This window comes from Brachyistius frenatus, unplaced genomic scaffold (genome assembly GCF_029030835.1).
Source record: "Brachyistius frenatus isolate BFR_SWC_R1_liver_20210118 unplaced genomic scaffold, ASM2903083v1 Contig_50, whole genome shotgun sequence".
NCBI classification, from domain to species: Eukaryota; Metazoa; Chordata; class Actinopteri; family Embiotocidae; genus Brachyistius; species Brachyistius frenatus.
In genome coordinates this window covers 567,293-585,443 of record NW_027210649.1, presented here as the reverse complement: position 1 = coordinate 585,443, position 18,151 = coordinate 567,293, and the positions used below count along the sequence as shown (strand labels likewise).

Sequence of the window (18,151 nt, the reverse complement as noted above, 5' to 3'; positions counted from 1 at the left end):
AGATACAGGAGATCATTCCTGCCGACCGCAATAAGTCTGTACAATAACTCACCTCTGGCAAAATCCATCACATAACAATAACACTGTTGACTGTGTTTCTTGGTTGTTTGTATATAATATATATAGATATATACTGCACTGTATATACTGTGCATTTTATATTATTTTTACTGCTATTTTACCGCTATTTTATTGCTTTTCTATTGTTCTATTATTATCTTATTGCTTCTGTAATGCTGCTGTAGCGAAAAAATTTCCCCTCGGGGATTAATAAAGTAACTACCTAACCTAACGGGCCTTGGTGCAATTACTGCAGTTTGTATAATAATTTTTATAACAAGATATAGAAGGTACTTTTTTTTTCTTTTTTTGTAGTTGCTGCATTTTGGCTTTGCAGGGCAGTCAGGCCAAAGCTCAACTGAATATTTTGGTTAAAATGTAAATGAAATTATATTTCTATGCAGTGTTAAAATAAAACACCGTAAAATAAAATTGTAATAATTTTACCCTCCAGGCCAACAGGGGGCAGCATGACGTCACAGAGCTGTCGGTCTGAACCTTAAGGGGCAGAAGAAACGTATTATTTGCCCCACCGGCGTTTAATTTAGCAGCAGAAGGTCGTCCGCGGCTCGGTCGGAATTTGTCCCATCTTCAGAGCCAAAACGAGCCTAAATCCTTTAACTTTGACGCGAGTTTTTGCGGGTTTTTTTTTTTTTTTTAGACGCGAAGTAATGTGAGTATTGCCGGAAAAAAAAAAAAAAAAAAGTCGAGGAACGCGTCGTGCGGTACGTCGTGCTGTTTTTTTTAAAAACCCTCGGTAGCTAACGTTAGCTGCTGACCACCGTCAACCACCGCCGGTGACGCTCAGCGGGAGAGACGCCGTTCAACGGTCGGTGGTTCACTTTACGCAAAGCTTACGTGTTTATTTTACATTTCCTCGCTTAAAAAATAAAAAAAAATAATTAAAAAAAAAGCGTTTCGGACCGATCGACTGAATCTTACTATACCCCTTCCTCCTCCTCCTCCTCCCTCTTCCTCCTCCCGACCAGGCCCCCGGTGCTCAGCGTCCACACACACACACACACACACACACCCGGGATTTCCCTTCCTTGAGCTGGAGTGGCTGGTTTTGATGGCAGCCACGGCCGGAGCCCGGAGGTTACCCATGGGTGTGCGGACATTCAGCGACTTTCTCCAGATAGCCTCCGTGGGCTCCCCTCGCTCGTGCCGTACGGCGCTGCAGAGAGGATGCACGCGACAAAACATCAGGTGAGCCACGTCACGGGGACACTTGGAGGAGGCTATTATTATTATTATTATTATTATTAGGCTCTTTTTTAAAAAAAAAGCTCGTTAATATAACGACCAAAAGGCAGAAAATGACTCACTAGGGCTGAAAAACTCGAGATACCCTTTTATCAATATTTATAGGGATGCTTTCACCAAATATTTACATAATGACATTTGATCAATAGTCACGAGACTATAACGACTGAGTGGGTAAAGGCAAATAACAGCAAAGATAAAACATTCAAAGAAATTCAGAAAATGACTTCTGTTTAAAACCTGGAAAATAATGTAAGTATAATGCTGTAATAATTCATATGTCACCAACAGGATCAAATATTGATCACCCAGCCCTACTACCCACAAAATACAAGCATTGTTATATAAAAAAAAAAATTCACAACACCTATATTAAATAATTAAACCATATAAAATTATCAAAACAACATTGTGGAAATCATTTGGACATAAAAAAAGGGGCAACAAAACAATGTTTTACCATATTTCACGAAGCTGAGCAGTAAGAGAAACGGAAATATCATTTTATGTTTATCGCATCACTGAGTAATAAAGTCTTTTTTAGGATTTCAATCATATGATAAATATTGTTATTACATGTAATGAAGAAGTCGTTCATCCCTGGTGCAAACAGTATTCAAAACTCTTGTCAAAAGGCAATTTTCAACACCAGTCGACAACAAATGTTCCTTCTATTCTTTTGATTCTGATATGATTTTATGGCACTATCGCCTATCACAGTCACCCGTAAGTAATTAAGTATTTTTCTAAACGCACGCGTTAAGCCGGCGGCCGCAACATATTTGGTCAGAAAACACATCGTTAATTCATTCCAACAAGTGCAATAAAATAAGGTGTCGCGTTACGTAGCTTTTTTTTGTTGTTTTTTTGCTCCTCGCATAAAAGGCCTCCCAACTCGGAAAACACCAGCACACTCACAACACAGACCTTCCACCAGCTCCTGGTCCGCTCGCCGTGTGCACTCGCTGACTTTGGCAGCTGGAAACTGGAATGCAGTGTTTTGTTGGACACCGTGCCGATCGCAGGTCGCGCCATTTCCAGAACGTGGCTCACGGGACATTTCCTCTTACCTTTCAGACACTTGTCGTCGTGTGGCATTTTGATGACGAGATCTCCCAGGGTGCTCTGCCTCCAAGACTGGGACACGATGACGGCGGTTCCCCAAAGCAGAAACTTCATCAGCCTCACCAACAAAAGGAAGGAGTACTCCGAGCGTAGGATACTTGGGTAATTGAACAGTACGAGCCGGTTGCGACCGTGTTTTATCAGGACGAAAACCGTTTCTCTTGACCCTCGTGTTTCTTTGCTGCCGTAGGTTTTCTATGCTGGAAATGTACGACGTGGTGGCCAACGTTGACGACTACAAGCACTTCGTGCCTTGGTGTAAGAAGTCCCAGACCGTCATGAAGAGAGCAAGTCACTCCAAAGCCCAACTCGAAGTGGGATTCCCTCCGGTGGTGGAGAGATACACGTCTATGATCACGTGCGTTAGGCCTCATCTAGTCAAAGTGAGTACCGACCGCCTCAGAGATCCTGTCGGCCCCGCGAATAACGGCTTGTCTGACGTTCACGTCTGCGGATGAGAATTGGATTTTATGTAGTTAAAATATGCTGCCAGTTTCAGTCGAATCCTACTGAGACGCTAAGTGTAGTTTTGTGAACGTAGTATTTATATGTATTCCACTTTCTAATCACAGGGTGTGTTTTGTGGTGGTTTTTTTTTTTTTTTGTAGGCAGTGTGTACAGATGGAAAGCTGTTTAATCACCTGGAGACGATATGGCGCTTTAGTCCTGGCATTCCCGGTTACCCTCGCACCTGCACGGTAGACTTTTCTGTAAGTAGCCTGAATCTTGATGTATGTGCTGGTTCACTGAGTGGGTATTAGACCATCTGTCCCTCTTTAAGCATCTTTGGTCGGAGTAGTTTGACATTTTGGTTGAAAATGTCCCTTTTTGGCCCTGTCACTGTTTTTTTTGTTGTTTTTTTTTTCGAGCCTGTCCAGTAAACAAACCAGTCAGCTTATTTCAGCATAAACATCGGAAGCAATGAGAAACCGCTCGTCTGGCTCTGTCCGAAAATAGCCCAACATTTTAGAGCCAATGATGCTTCATTTGTTTAATCTGTACAAAAACTGAAGTGTGACCGTTGGTTATGATTGGGAATATTTCTTCACCTGTAAAATGGCAAAACGCCAGGAAAGTCTGTTTAGCCAAGAGACGGTCCCGCACGTACATCTTTGTCACCTTCGGACAGCGCCAGGCGAGCCTCCTCCCACTGTTTTCACCCTTTATGCTGAGCTAAGCTAACTGTTTGGGGGTTTTGGCTTCAGTCTCTCTGCAAGAAATAAACAGTAAATAGCAAATAGGCCCATTTTTCAATCATTTTAAACTATTTGAATCCGTCCTCTGTTGTTGCCGCCTTTTGATGAATCTTCTTTTCTCTCTGGTGTATACACACACACAAAAAAAGCAACTATATATATATATTTTTTTATTTTTTTTAATCTTTTAACAGATATCGTTTGAGTTCCGCTCGTTGCTTCACTCCCAGTTGGCCACTATGTTCTTCGACGAAGTCGTAAAGCAGAACGTCGCTGCGTTTGAGCGGCGAGCCTGCAAGCTTTACGGCCCAGAGACTCGGATCCCGCGAGAGCTGATGTTTCACGAGGTGCATCAGACGTGATCGCAGCAACTGTACGTCCTCACCTGGCCTTAAATCATACCACCCTTTATTCCCTTTTTTTTTTTTTTTTTTTTTTTTTTGCACTCAAACCTGCATGATGCGGCTTGGTCGCCCCCCCCCCCCCCCCCTCCTCCACCTCCCCCGCCTCCCCACACATGCAGCCTCCACTGCTGCGCATTCATCATAGCGGCTACTGAATATGTAGGACATCTAACTCTTGTAGTCGTAAAGTTGGGAGTTCCCGCCTCAGTAAGTTCTTGCTCGTCTCCCTCCTCATGTTCAGCCTGTTCACTTTCTGTCTACCTCCAGTTTGGGTCCTTCTTTAGCAGAAGGAAGTCACCATCCATGCATTCTGCTCCGTGGCCGTTGCAAGCTGTAAACACGCAAAGAAAACAGTAAATAATTACAACACCACGTTAGCGGTGTTACAGTCGACTATCATTTTAAATAAACACCCTTTTAAACTGAATAAGACACGGAGGCCCTTTTGCTCAAGTCTTGTTGTTCACTGTGACTTGAGGTGACAGTATTTGACACTCTTGACACGTTATCGGGATCAGCTGATGACATTATATTATATTAAGAAACGCATTCTTTGCCTTTACTTTAACTAAATAGAAATTAAGACATATTTTTGGACATAGGGTAGTGCTGTCGCTGCAAAATTCTTTCAAATTTATCCAGCAGTGGTTTTATGCAAAATATTCGTTTGGAATTTAAGGTGCCACGTTTTGGGACGTTTGGAGCGTCATCACCGTTCTGACCGCGTGACGCTATCGCGAAGGGGAAAAGTGTCATGTTTTCATCAGCGAACGGCGGCATCAGTGAAGTTTGGGGAATTTAGCTTTAACTTGAGTGTTGTGCTGTGAGGATTGTGTTTTTGGATGTTGAGATTTGGCCTGCTAGTTTTAATAATGCCTTATTTTACAGCCGAGCTTCAGTCACTATTAGTGGAGAGGGGCAGTCAAACTTTGCACAAAGAATGAGTGTATGAAAACGCTGGAGAGTGCTGTGAATGGGATTGTGACAACAAAAAAAAGTTGATAGGTCATAATATAGCTGCCACTTTAAAAAAAAAAGAGATATATATTGTTTTGCTTTCTATATTCATAAAGTTACAGATTATACATTTTAAACCTGACATTTCATGTGATGGTGCTGCTTTGTTGTGGTGAGATCACAAAAATAAAATGCTATGTGCTTCAGTCTTTGATAGGATTCGGATCAGTTCACAGTTATTATATCGTAATTGATCACTGCAGTGACAACAAATGATAATTTATAAAACGTTGTAGAGGTTTCCCTGCTCAGCTGTTTGTATTTTGTGGTCCATCTTCTGAAGGTGATCAGGACGATTATCTCGCATCATGTACATTCTCATCATCAAACATACTGGCGGGCAGTAGAATAAAACATGATCATTTATCATCTTCTGTGGGTTTCCTGCTTATTTGTGGGGCTTTTTTTTTATTTAAATACATTATCATGCATGTTTGTAACTACAGAAAAAGCAAATATTAGAGATATTTCTTGAGTTTTACGTGTTGCACCGTCGGGGCATGACTTCTATTTTCTATCCAAGTAGCCCTTCACTTTATTCCATGACAAAGGACTCTTGAAAGTTTACTGACTTGAAATGTGACTGCTGAGTTCCGGTCGCCAAAGGTCAACAGACCAAGTTGTTCTGTCTGTGACCTTCCCCGTGATTGGCAGTTTATTTTGTCCACATGCTCAAGTTTCAGACTAACAAAACTGAGCCGACGTTCAGTTAACTTCAAAGCTGATGTGGTCCATTTGCTTTGGTGGGGAGGCGATTTACAAATCAGTCCATGAGGAATGTGTATTGAAAAGAAATGGATCTGTTAATACTGTTATGTCTTAAGAAATAATAACAATATTCGATTTTGAAATGACACTTTTCAAGTGTTACAATTTTAGGGAATAAAATAGATCCGAGTCTATTTTAAACAATTTTATTTTGGTTCTCGTTGTCAGTAATGCTGCATAATTCAGAAATTCATCTTTACCCCATGTTTCTTTTTTTGTTTTAGTTTTTCTCGGAAAGAGATATTTTACATCACAGTGATTCAATTGAATGATAAATTTTGTTATTGTAGGTGCCAATACTCCTTGAAAACCTTTTAAGAGCGGACATTATAAACAGAAGAAATATTTTGTAAAAGTATTTTATGATGACCTGACCCATTCATCTCCACAGTATGTTTCCACATGATTTCTCAAACTGCAGGAGTGTGGTAGATCCTTGGTCTGATATTGGCCGCCTGGTATGTATACAAAATGTATGTAAAACTATCACTGCAGTAACAGAAAATATTTGCCATCATTTTGCAGTCTGCTCACTTTTAATGTTGCAAGCAAAAATGTATCTTTGTAAATACTCTGGGTTTATTTTCAAACTTTATTTAAATAAAAAGGTGCCACAAATGTTTGTCTGTGCAGTTTTTAAAAAAACAACAACAACAAAAAACCTGATTAATGCATGTAGTTGAAACTTTGTACCTTTTTAGATTGAGCTTTTTGTGCCACAGATTGGCATGAGGTTGAGGCTCTTTGGCACTTACTGCCTTTGTTGCGCACACCGAGACACAGCTGACCGGCAGGAAACCAGAGCGGTGTGGCGGTATGTGGGCCAGTTATTAATAACGGCACACGGGGAGAGTTGGGTACTTGGACCATCATCTTTTCATGATCATGAAGTTACAGAACTGAAAAAAAAGACTAATTAATTAAATTAATAGTCATATCGGATCATTATCTTACTAGATGTACAGATTATTATTTATTTTTTTTATCTCTTGTTGAAACCAAAACCTTCAAAACATCTTGAGCTGACATCTCAACAAGAGACAAATGACTCGAGGTCTTCAGAGCACATGATTCTTCTTTTTTTTTTTTCTTCTTTTAGCGTGTACTGTCATTCTCAAGTTTCAAACATGACAGAAATTCTCATAAAAGTCAGGACACCGACCTCGCTCTCTAGGGAATTCAGGTCATATTTCACAATTCAAGAGACACCAGATAATTGGAATTGACCTGAGCCAGCAGATGACTTGTTTTGTTTCCCAGGCACTCGGGTAGGATTTAGTGGCACCTAGTGGTGAGGCTGCAGATTGCAACCAACTTGAATACCGTCCCCCCCCCAGAGTGGCCCACACAACTTGGCCACTGTAGTGTGCTATGTAGCTGACATGAGGACAGTCGGTCTTGCCTTATTCCCTGCTAATCCAACAATGGGCTAAGAGGAGGTGCGTGGGTGGAGCTCAGGCAGCCCTAATGAAGCCAAATTGCTGAAACCTACAGGCACATCGCCAACTGTGACAGCATCCACCCGTCACTCACAGCAGCTACGTCCTTAAGGCCTCGATACAATTTAAATGGATGGATATAAATATATATAAAAAAAAAAAAAAATGCAGGCCCTTTACAGTTATGAATGGTGAAAGGCTGCAAATGTGTTTTCAATTTACAGTTCGACATTTTAAAATGAGTGTCTGTGGGGATTGACTCACTTTTGGAGACACTCTCAAGTGGGCACTCAGGGAACTGCAAGTTTGGGCACTTCCGTTTTAGCTTTTTTTTTTTTTTTAAATCTCTGGAGCCAGAGCCAAACCCTTAGTGGCTCTCGGTGGTATTGCAGTTTAAAGCACTTTCGCATTTTGCCTCCTTTTTCAGACCTGGACGCTACGTCCACTTTTACATGGGAGTCTCATGCAGAAACATGGCGAGCTCTGTGGATAAATGGAGACGTGAAGGCTTCTTCTAAGGGAATGAAAAAAATGATTCCTAGTTTCAGGGGATTCTACCCCAATAAAAACAATTACGAGTATTTTCGTAGTAAGGCCTCCTAAATCTTGTACACTAAAAGCTTTAATCACGAAGAAGACGAGACCAAACAAGTGTTAATAAAAACCTTTATTTTTCACTTTTTGTTAGGTTTTCCAATTGCTCTTCAAGCTTTTCTTGCCCGTTTGACCCATCCAGCCCCATCCCCCAAGTGTTTCTCTGATGAATCCACCTGCCTTGAGTTCTCCCATTCCTTTACCTTCCGTACCTTTATCCTCCTCTACGATCAAAATAACCACATCTTGCTGAACAACCCGCCACATGGAAGAACACTACAACAACAACAACAACAAAAAAATCCACACCGGATAAAGACCAGAAGGAAGACGGCGGCGGAGCGGAGAGAATCGAACGCGTCTTAGTGAACTAATGATGACTAACGCGGCGAGAGTATCGTTTGAAAAAAAATAAAATAAAAATAAGAGTGAGAACGACACAAAAATGGAGTGCTGACAAACCCAGAATTTAAGAGCAAGCTTGAAACATTCAAGTGGAATCACCTGAAAAACAGCACCAGCTAAGCCCACAGAGCCAGGCGAGAAATCGTGTATATACAAGATAGCTGCAGCTTTTTTTTTTTTAAATTTTTGTTCGTCGGCAGAATTTCACAGTGACCAGTGAGCCTGGGCATTAATTTACAGACCAACCCGGACACTACTACGATGTTGGTAAACTGTGGTTCTCATTGTGATTATTACAAGCAAGTGATCGCACAGAGCTCATACATTCAAGCTATACATATATATATATATAACTATGTACACAAAGTATAAATAAAACCACAAAATGAGAACCCCAAAATTTTTAGTTTTATACATATTCAACACCAAAAAAAAAAAAAAAACCTGCTGTCAGAGGGACACAATCAACCTGGGAGGGTTTTCTACTGCTACGAATTAGGGAATCCAATCAAGCAAGTGCTCTTTTTGAAGTAGTCGATGTTTAAAGCGCTCTCCTCTGGGGACAAAATAACAAACGTACACGCGTAAACACACAGGACTCCCAACAGAAACAAAGCCTCCCCCTCTCCTATCCCGCTTTTCATTCAAGCTTGCTCTTAAGGATTCACTACAGGCTGCCAATTACAACATCCTTTTACTGTACATTATTCTCAAACCATTGGAGCCTTTGAGCAGAGACACCCATTTATAATAGGAAAGCAGGAAGAAGAGCCGACGAAGCTAATTTCGATATAAGACAAACCAGTTATTTTGATCATAGAGGTAATACAGGTCAATCTTTACAAAGAAAAAAAAAATAATACAAGTTGGAGCGAGAAGAGAGATTAAAGATTTAAAGGGGCAGTATCTTTTAACTGATTTTCATACTTTTCTTACACAGCTTGCTAATTACTTTTACTGGTGAGGACCTATTATTTCTCTAAACTTGGAGTGTTCATAAGTGGGAGTGAAACACATTGATCAACTAGGTGGGATGACAACATTGCATAGAAGGAAAACTAAGTCCGATCGTCTTATTGAAAAAAAAAAAAAAAAAAAAAAAAAGCAAGAAGATATTTTGCTTGGGAATATCTTCTAAAAAGAAACAAATCACTGCATTAGCCAAAAGCAGCAAAAATGTAGTCAGGTATACTTGAAATCTTTACACAAATACAAAGGAAGCGTAGTTCACTCCCACAATTCCCTTTGAATGCCACTGCCTATTCATAATTCAGACTCAGTGCAGGCACTGCTCAGGGGTGAATCTTAACGGTACATAGTTTGAGCCTTCTATGGGGTTACATACATGCGCGTCTGAAGTTTGGACCTTTCATGTTTCAAACATATGATGTGGAAACGTGTTCAGTGGTGAACTAAACGCACTAAAACACTATAACACCGTGGCAATTTTAAAAGGCCCTTCTTTTGTGAAATGACATTAAAAGCGTACTGTCTCTTTGAATCCCGTTAAATCCCTGGGGTTGGAAATGACAGAGGGTCAACTTATGTCTGCCTTTTGATATTTCCACCTCCTCCCACCCTTTCACACTAACCCCCCCCCCCGGTTCCTCTCAGGTGGTGCCTCAGCCCGACTTGGTTCCGACCAAATTCATCAGTCCCTCTGTGCTCATGGACTTGGGGCGCTCCAAGGGGAAGCCCAGGGCTCTACTCCACACCAGCTGAGCCAGCACGCCGAGGGCACGGGACACGCCGAAGAGCACCGTGTAGTAGTTCATCTCCGTCATGCCGTAGTACTGCGCAGACACACGGCGGATAAAAAAAATTTTTTTTTAAAAAAAGACTCAGCGTCTGCATTCGCTACCGTTAAGATGGCAAATGTATGATTACAATACAAAACGCGTCTTCTTACCTGCAGCAGCACTCCGCTGTGAGCGTCCACGTTGGGCCAGGGGTTCTTGGCCTTACCCTGCTCCAGGAGCACATTGGGGACAATCTTGTAAAGCTGGGCGACCATCTTGAACAGGGGGTCATTGGGCAGATGCTTCAGGGCAAACTCGCGCTGGCAGGTGTAACGTGGGTCAGTCTTCCTGAGGACAGCGTGGCCGTAGCCCGGAACCACCTACAGCCAAAAGAGCAAAAATGCATATTTTAAACTGTGATGAAATACGAACACATACTGCTACCTTTTATGGTTTACAGCAGCATTTTTGAGAAGCTTTCAAGGAGTAAAAATGAAATTGAGCGACGGGGTAAATCCGGAAAATAGAATACAAAGAAACATAAAACCGAGTACACAATATTTAAAAAATGTTTTTATTGTAATGCGTCGAACGAATCTGTTGGTTTTGGAAAGTGTCTTCCGAGTCCAACGACACACCTAAAAGACTATTTCTGAAATGACTGAATCTGAGCTCATTATGATAACCGGAACTGCTCATGAACGTGGTTCATCTTTACCCTTCCAGACTGAAGTGTGTTCCAGATGTAATCCCTCATCTTCTCATCAGACACCTCTCCTCCCAACTCCTTCTGCAGGGCGGTCAGCCACACCAGCACCTCCTGAAGATGCAAAATAAAACACACATTGAGAAGTTATATATATATATTAAAAAAAGATGTAGCAAAATAACACAAAGTAAATGATTATGACACTTTTCTCTGGTATTTTCTGAACTTGGGCCCATTTTTTCTTCTTAAAAATACCACATCAGAGGAGTGCCGGGCGGAAACCAGTAAATCTTGTTGAATACATTCAGTGTCAGCAGTGCTGAAAACAACCCTCACTTTACTTTCAAAGTCAAGGTGTTAGCAAAGTGCGTATTAAGGGAAGCCAAATCGAATGATCATATTTCATTAGTTAATAATAAAACGGATAGCAGAATTTAATGCCGGTGAAACAGGAAACTTGGGACAGCTGAAGAAGAAGTGACCTTCCAATCAAGCCCTGGTTAACAAACTGTGCTGATTATCAGTCAATCAACTCTACAATAAGTTTTATAAATCAATAGAGGCAGTCAGTCGGCAGCCTGTGTAAACTTGTCTTCCTTTATGTCATTATGTTTACCCTCTGCTGTTTGTCTGCTGCGCTGCCCACGGTAGTGAAGAGAAAAACAAACAAGCGGACCAAACTAAATTCAACCCTGAACTGTCATATCATGTGTTCAAAGGCCAGCAAGCCTTTTCTTGCAGGAGACATTTCTAAAAGCAGCGTTGTTACTCGTGACTTATCAAACGTCTTCTTTGTGAAAGGCTCATTGGGAGACCAGCAGTGAATTTCCAAACGCTGATGTGCCGAGGAACGAACCTGATTGGCCAGGCCGTGCAGGGGACCAGCCAGCCCGTTCATGGCAGCGCTGAAGGACAGGTAGGGGTCAGACAAGGCGCTCCCCACTAGGTGGCTGGTGTGGGCACTGACGTTGCCTCCTTCATGGTCACTAAAAATTACAACAACAAAAATTTTAAATTAATAAACACACGTTTACAAAAAAAAATGTCAACTCAGGATTTCTCAAAAGAGAAGCCAGTTTTCTAAAGCAGACTGAGATTAAAGTTTGTTTGCATCAGCAACATTTGAACTGCCGTCTAATCACTCACTGAAATAAGAATAATGTCCGGTGACCCACACTATGTAACTGAACAGTACTTTGCATTTGTGCTTTTACCCTCATCATGTGTCACTATGATGGGATATGTGCTACCTGCTTTGAGGTTTGATGACTAAACAAACTGGTGTACCATGTTATATCATCCGGCGTTAATTGTGGGTGGCAGCACGTTCAGGGCAGTGGGACGACTGTCACAGTAGAACAGCCGACGGTTTAACACACAAAGTTAGGAGATGCATCGGTCAAGACGTAACTACAAACTTTTTGTTTTGTTTTCAACAATGTATCATGAGTGATTATTGTCATGTTGTCTAAATTCAGAAAGATTTTGTTGGTATTTAGCTTAATCTTAGGCTGCTATTTCAGTTAAACTGATTAGATAAGAGCGCTTTTAACACTTTTTTCCAATATGAAATTGTAGATATTATAGCTCGTGTTTTAACAGTTTTAAAAGAGCCTTTTCCCTTTAACACAATCATTTAGACTCAGTTTTGCTTAGAAATCTACGAATGAAATCAATATCATCTTCGTGCTCTCATTGTCAACAGCTCCATCTGATTGAAGTGGTGTCCAGTTTTTCAAAAACTTAATTTGAGCTTGTTTAAAGCTCGACTTAATTTACAATAAAATTCTGTTACTCCCGAGGGGAAATAAAAAAAAAAAAATAAATAAAAAAATCAAACCCAATTCACAGCCTATGAAGACATATTTTTAAAGTTGCACCTGTGGATGGTGAGGTAGAGCCTCATGAGCTCGGTGAACTGGGAATCGCTGTAGCCCAGCATGTTGGTGAAATTGTGAGACCAGTCCAGGTTGGAGTCGATGGCTCCGATGCTGCTGCCTTCGCGGTACAGGTTGCGGTAGATCTTGGCAGCAATGCAAGGCAGCTTGGCAATCAAGTCCATGGAGTCTTCATAGACAAACTAAGAAAACCAATGCAAAGGCATTGCAAAAGAGTAAGTCTGAATCTATGAAAGCAGGACTGGAGCTGTAACACTTTCTATACAAAAAAAAAAAAAAAAAAAAAAAAGTTTTGAAATGCATTAATCATCTGAGGGCAGTGCACCCGATTAAATGGCAATCCATCCATTAGTCCAAATATTTCCATCCTTGGTGCCAAACAGGAGGTGAAAAGTGTGTGTGTGTGTGTGTGTGTGTGTGTGTGTGTGTGTGTGTGTGTGTGTGTGTGTGTGTGTGTGTATGTAAACTCACCTCCCAGTACTTAGACTTGTGGACGCCCTCAGAGTAGGCCCGTGCAAAGCTGCTCTCACTGTTCAGAGCTGTGATGGCAGCACTGAACTGAGACATGGGGTGCAGGTTTGTGGGGAAGTTATCCAGCATGGTGACGACGTGAGAGGGGAGAGCTGCTCTTTTCGCCCACTCTTTGGACACCCAGCTCACCTGGAGAAAAAGAAGCACACCATGTACGCGGGAGAGGTTAAAATAATTCCTCTTCAGCTCTTTGTCAGTCAAGTGCAAAGTTGTGGACTTAATCCCTTGAGAGGAAAAAGATCTACATTTTGTCCTTAACTTACTTCTTTGTGTCATTAGCAGGTGCATTCAAATCCATGTCAAAGTACAGTTAGTCAGGTTAAAGGAGGAAGATTATCAGACAGCTTGTCCTCATGACTCTTAGAAGGTGATAGGTGGCAGCAAAAAATTCACTACTGATTCGGTTTTGTTTACTAGTTATGAATTAAATCTCTAATTGAGAGAAGAGAATTTTCCAGAGTGATGGATAACCGATGTCATAAACACTACTTGCCAACAGCTTGTTATTCACCTTCCCATGCTGTGACACCAATCATATCAAAGCTCATGTACTAATATGAGAACTGATCTGTGGCTAAACTCTCCTTCATCTTACAATTTATTGTTCTGACGGAATATTGAGTTTTGAAAAATGCTGAAACAGTGTGTGGTCGAAATCTGACATGCAGGGTCTGACAAGCCAGGACTAACAGATTAAAAGAGTGAGCAGCTGTTTTACTATTGTACAACAATGTTTCAGTCACCTGCTCCTCAGTGGGGACCTGTCCTGTGACCAGCAGCCAGAAGAGGCCCTCAGGCAGCGGCTCCTCGCCTCCTGGACCTTTGGGCAGCAACTCTTGACACTCTGGGATGCTGTAGCCCCTGAAGCGGATGCCCTGCGTATCAGTGGAGCCAGGAAAAGATGAAAAACTAAACGTTACTTGTGATAATCACATACATATTCAAGTTATCCTGAAATTCGCATTCAAGCGAGTGCTGGCAAACTGCTAATGTGAGCTCTCGCCCCTCCAATGAACACTGATGATGCAATATCTCACTCCACGCAGTGCCGCTCTGTCACTGAATGCGCTCAGCTTTGGGCAGAAAGTAATCAAGGTAAGTGCCTACAATGAAGGCTGATTTCCAGGCCGCCAATTTTCAAAACCACATACAAAGAAAAAAGAAAAAAAAAACGTGGGCAGTTTCACAAATATTTGTTTAAGATTATGTTGACCAAGATACAAATCAAATGAGGCATTTTACAGTAAAAGAAAACGACCTTTGCAGAGCTCACTGATTGGCAAATTATGCAATCCAGTCTAGAGGACCTTAAACCTAGTTCTGCTGACAAAGACAGACACTGATATTATCTGCAATAAATCAATCTATCTGGCTCTAACACTGACCTCGTCGGGATCCAACACGGAGGTTTCATACACCAGACCCTTCATCCCCCGCATACCTCCATACACCTGGAGAATGAAAACACACAAAACATAAAGCATATAGAGAAATTACATTCCATCTATTTAACACTGTATACAAAGTTGTGTGTGCAAAGTAATGCAGCGAGCGGCTAACAGAAGAAGACAAAGCATTTATTGCAGTGATGTATGTATGCGAGAGCAATTATGGGCCCGTTTGAGACTGGCAGTTTACAGCCGAGGTTTGAGTGACTCAGCTAAAATATCTCCGCCGGCAGAAAGCAGTTCATATTGTGACCTCGGAGAGAGATAACAGGACATTGATACCCGACACAGTAAATAACCCTCTGCAGGCCGAGATGGATTAAGTGCGGCTGATATGTCATCACTCATCTGAATAATGGTCGATGGCCTGATTATTGTAATGGCTAAGTTGAATCCAGCTCAGTTGCCAACTAAATATATGACAAGCGGCGTATTTTGTTCAATATCTCGAGAGTCACTCACCATGTCAACAGTAATCTGTCCTATGTTGGTTTTGCCATACTGTGTTTTGAAGCTCTTGATTCTGGTCTGTTCTTTAGGGATGAGGTCTGCCAGGACATCCTTCAGATTCTGTGGGGGGAAAAAAACAACAACACAATATTTAGTCACTAATGCCCTCAAAATAAAACCCATTCCTTTTTAATGTGACCTGCAGTTAATCAAACAGACTTTATGTAAACATTTCAGATTTTTTGTTTTGTTTTATCTGCTGTAACAAAGGTCAGCATGTTCTGTTAACACTTGAGGGACCAACAAACCAACTGCTGCACACAGTTTATCACTTCAACTGCAGAATAACAATGTGGGAAAATCTGAAGCGAGCAAACAACATTGAGGTGAACCGAGTGCACTTACTGTTGTTGATGCGCTGGCATTTCTGGCAGCCACAAAGAAGCAGGCGGCATTCTGTGGAATAAACAGAGAAATATTAAGATTTTGATTGTCAGGACCAAAACGAGAAAAACCTCATGAAAATAAGATAAAAGTCAGAGGATGAATTTCTGGACCATTATCTCCGGAAAAAACACCTCTTCACAAACATGATTTTATCGTCTGCTGATGATGTGAAGATGTTCAGTCACGCAAGTATTTATCAACTTCTGTCGAAAGAGGACTGTGTGGTGTTAAAAAAAGAAGAAGAGAAAAAAAAGAAGAAAATCATGGCACACAATCTACAATGTCAATATGGACGATTGATTAATGTGCTCATGTGATTTTCAGTCTTCTGACACTGGTGTAAAACAACAGGATTTGTTAAGACGAGGAATGTTTCTCTATATTTTTTGTCCAAAAGACTGTGATTGTGTATTCTGATATTATAACGCCGACTATTAACATGCTGAATTTATAATTTAAGACCAAGTTAAAAACAGTGTATTTATAAGCTTAATTGCATGACTGTGATAATCCAAAACACTCTGAAAGTGAAAATGACACTCAAAAGGTTTGTAATTAATGCTACTTATGCTCTTAAGCCTTGGACTGGGGGGGGGGGGCGAGGGGGTAATCTTGTTGGAAGCTCAGTGTCTGTAGTGAGAAGTTGAGTTTACCACTGAAACGGGACTCCTCTGTCAGTGTACTAAAATCATCAATGGATGAAGGAGTCGTCGGAGGGAGGGGGGGCGGACAGCAAGCAATGGGACCCCCCTCACCCCGTAAACACAACTGTTGGGGGTGAATAGGACCGACAAGGTTCGTCGAAACAAAAGGAAGCGTCTTGGGTCACCGCGCACACTTTACACAGCTGAGAGAGAGATTATGCAACAGCTCAGGATTTTAAATATAGAGCACGAGTTTGACTCAACTTCCACCAGCCTGACAGTAAGAGGAACGATTACTCTGCACCAGAAGGGCATACGAGTCAACCAAACATGTGAAAGCTCAATTGATGAGCATTCTCTATGGTGACCAACACATACAACCCTTGCTTAAGGGGAAAAAACATTTGCATCTTTTAATGACACTCAGCTGGAAGCAAGTTTTGATTTGAAATTTCTTTCATCCAAATTTTCACCTTTTTTTTCCCCCCTTTCTGCATTTCTAAAGATACAATTTTGTACATTTCAACACCGAAATCAAAAAGACACTTAAAGATCACAATCCTCTCCCAAAGAACTGAAACGATCCGAAGCCAGAAAATATCACAAAGACTCCAAATTTAAGCGCTCCGGTCGTCACTGACTCCTGATTTTTGGGTCATAGTTCAGAGACATAACATATTATACAACAACAACAAAACAAAAAAAAACAGCTGGCTCATAAATCTCCTGTGCAAGAGATTGCAAAACGATAAGGAAGAAAGTGAATGTAACAGAGTTCAAAGACATTTAATCACTTATTAGAGGGAGAACCATTTAAAAAAAAAAAAACACACAGAGGGCAATTGATTTTTTTTTTTTTTTCAGTGTTTCAGGAGGCTGAACCAAAGCATACTTCAGGTGACACCATAATGGCATTCACAGCTCGCTATTAAAAGCAATTTCAGCAAAGTATTTTTTTTACCTTCACGGGTTATTGATCAATAAGATCTTCCGTAAAGAGATTTCAAGCAGCATCCGTTGTCTAGACATTTGTTTCTACAGGGGTTGAGTATTCTTTAAATGCCATAAGTCATATGTTGAGGACCTAATTAAAAGAAATAAAAGACATTATAAGACACTTGGCTCGAGTCTAAAAACGTGAAGGTCAACGGTGGTGGCGAGAAAATTAAAAAAAAAAAATAGGCACAAAGTTGGAAGTTTTTATGGGCGATCGCAGTGTACCAGATGATTTTTTTTTTACACTTTTACCGATGAAAACTAAAACGTGGTGAGACTCTGGTTAGTGACGTTATGAACACGGTCCCCGGTGACAGCGGACAACGGCCGCCGCGCTAGCTTTAGCCGACGAAAGACACGAGTTCACGAACCGTTACAAAAAAAAAAAAATAGTTTACGTAACCCTGCGCGAAACGGCAAGAAATGACCGCTGCTGTTAAGAAAACAACAAAAAAAAAATAATATTGTAGTTTCAGCGACCACACAGCTGTTTCGCAATGTGTGACGTTAAACTAGCTCACCGCTACGTCGTTAGCAGGCTAAACCTAGCGTTAGCTTCGAGGCAACAGCTTTGACTTTTAAAAGGCCCGTTTCTAACTCGTCTTACCTTTGAATTGAGGAGTTTAGGCGCTAGCCTGCTGACGGTTAGGAAGGACATCGTGTCTGTGTCAAATTATTATTTCCACTTGTTCTCTGGAGCTAAGGAAGCCGCCTGCCGGTGCACCGCGGAGCTGGTTGAAGGTGCCCCTCCGGAAAGCAGAAGGTTGAAGAGGGATTCGGGGCCCGCAACTACCAGCGCCGCTGATTGGACGATTGGGACTGATTGCGTCGAGAAATATGATTGGTCAAAGCGATGTTGGCTGCACTCGGATTGGATAGGAGCTCCGCTTTGAGTCTGTGACGATAACTGGAGATCGGGAGGGGGGGGGGGGGGGGGGGTTGTTCAAGAAACTTTATAAAGTTTGCTCCTCTCGATTTAATCCCGTTGGATTAAACAAATAAAACTATTGTCTGA

The 18,151-nt window shown here is 41.4% G+C and overlaps 2 protein-coding genes across 3 annotated transcripts; one reads left to right on the top strand and one right to left on the bottom strand.

The window, feature by feature from the left end:
- Positions 1-564: 564 nt before the first annotated feature.
- Positions 565-6,448, top strand: coq10a (coenzyme Q10A). 2 transcript variants are annotated; one of them, XM_069704208.1, is made up of 6 exons: positions 565-889; positions 1,050-1,269; positions 2,404-2,553; positions 2,642-2,834; positions 3,060-3,161; positions 3,842-6,448. In XM_069704208.1, exons 2-6 carry the CDS (start codon positions 1,133-1,135, stop codon positions 4,007-4,009), a joined length of 750 nt encoding a protein of 249 aa, XP_069560309.1. In that variant the 5' UTR covers positions 565-889; positions 1,050-1,132; the 3' UTR covers positions 4,010-6,448. The 2 variants fall into 2 exon arrangements, with proteins under 2 accessions (XP_069560309.1, XP_069560307.1); XM_069704206.1 differs by having other exon boundaries at positions 565-1,269.
- Positions 6,449-7,924: 1,476 nt separating this feature from the next.
- On the bottom strand, positions 7,925-17,913 carry cs (citrate synthase). The gene is made up of 11 exons (XM_069704202.1): positions 17,744-17,913; positions 15,455-15,505; positions 15,062-15,169; positions 14,537-14,602; positions 13,895-14,026; positions 13,092-13,280; positions 12,603-12,802; positions 11,579-11,708; positions 10,732-10,833; positions 10,184-10,393; positions 7,925-10,067 (listed from the first exon to the last, which is right to left on the bottom strand). Exons 1-11 carry the CDS (start codon positions 17,792-17,794, stop codon positions 9,897-9,899), a joined length of 1,410 nt encoding a protein of 469 aa, XP_069560303.1. The 5' UTR covers positions 17,795-17,913; the 3' UTR covers positions 7,925-9,896.
- Between the last annotated feature and the right edge of the window lie 238 nt (positions 17,914-18,151).

What these genes read in the sequence shown, in the direction of transcription:
- coq10a (XM_069704208.1), top strand. Translation starts at nt 1,133, where the DNA reads ATGGCAGCCACGGCCGGAGCCCGGAGGTTACCCATGGGTGTGCGGACA. An exon ending in TGCACGCGACAAAACATCAG is followed by an intron (nt 1,270 to 2,403) that starts GTGAGCCACGTC and finishes CTTACCTTTCAG; the next exon opens with ACACTTGTCGTCGTGTGGCA. An exon ending in TCCGAGCGTAGGATACTTGG is followed by an intron (nt 2,554 to 2,641) that starts GTAATTGAACAG and finishes TTGCTGCCGTAG; the next exon opens with GTTTTCTATGCTGGAAATGT.
- cs (XM_069704202.1), bottom strand. Translation starts at nt 17,794, where the DNA reads ATGTCCTTCCTAACCGTCAGCAGGCTAGCGCCTAAACTCCTCAATTCA. An exon ending in AGGTCCCCACTGAGGAGCAG is followed by an intron (nt 13,281 to 13,894) that starts GTGACTGAAACA and finishes CTTTTTCTCCAG; the next exon opens with GTGAGCTGGGTGTCCAAAGA. An exon ending in ACAGCGGAGTGCTGCTGCAG is followed by an intron (nt 10,068 to 10,183) that starts GTAAGAAGACGC and finishes GTGTCTGCGCAG; the next exon opens with TACTACGGCATGACGGAGAT.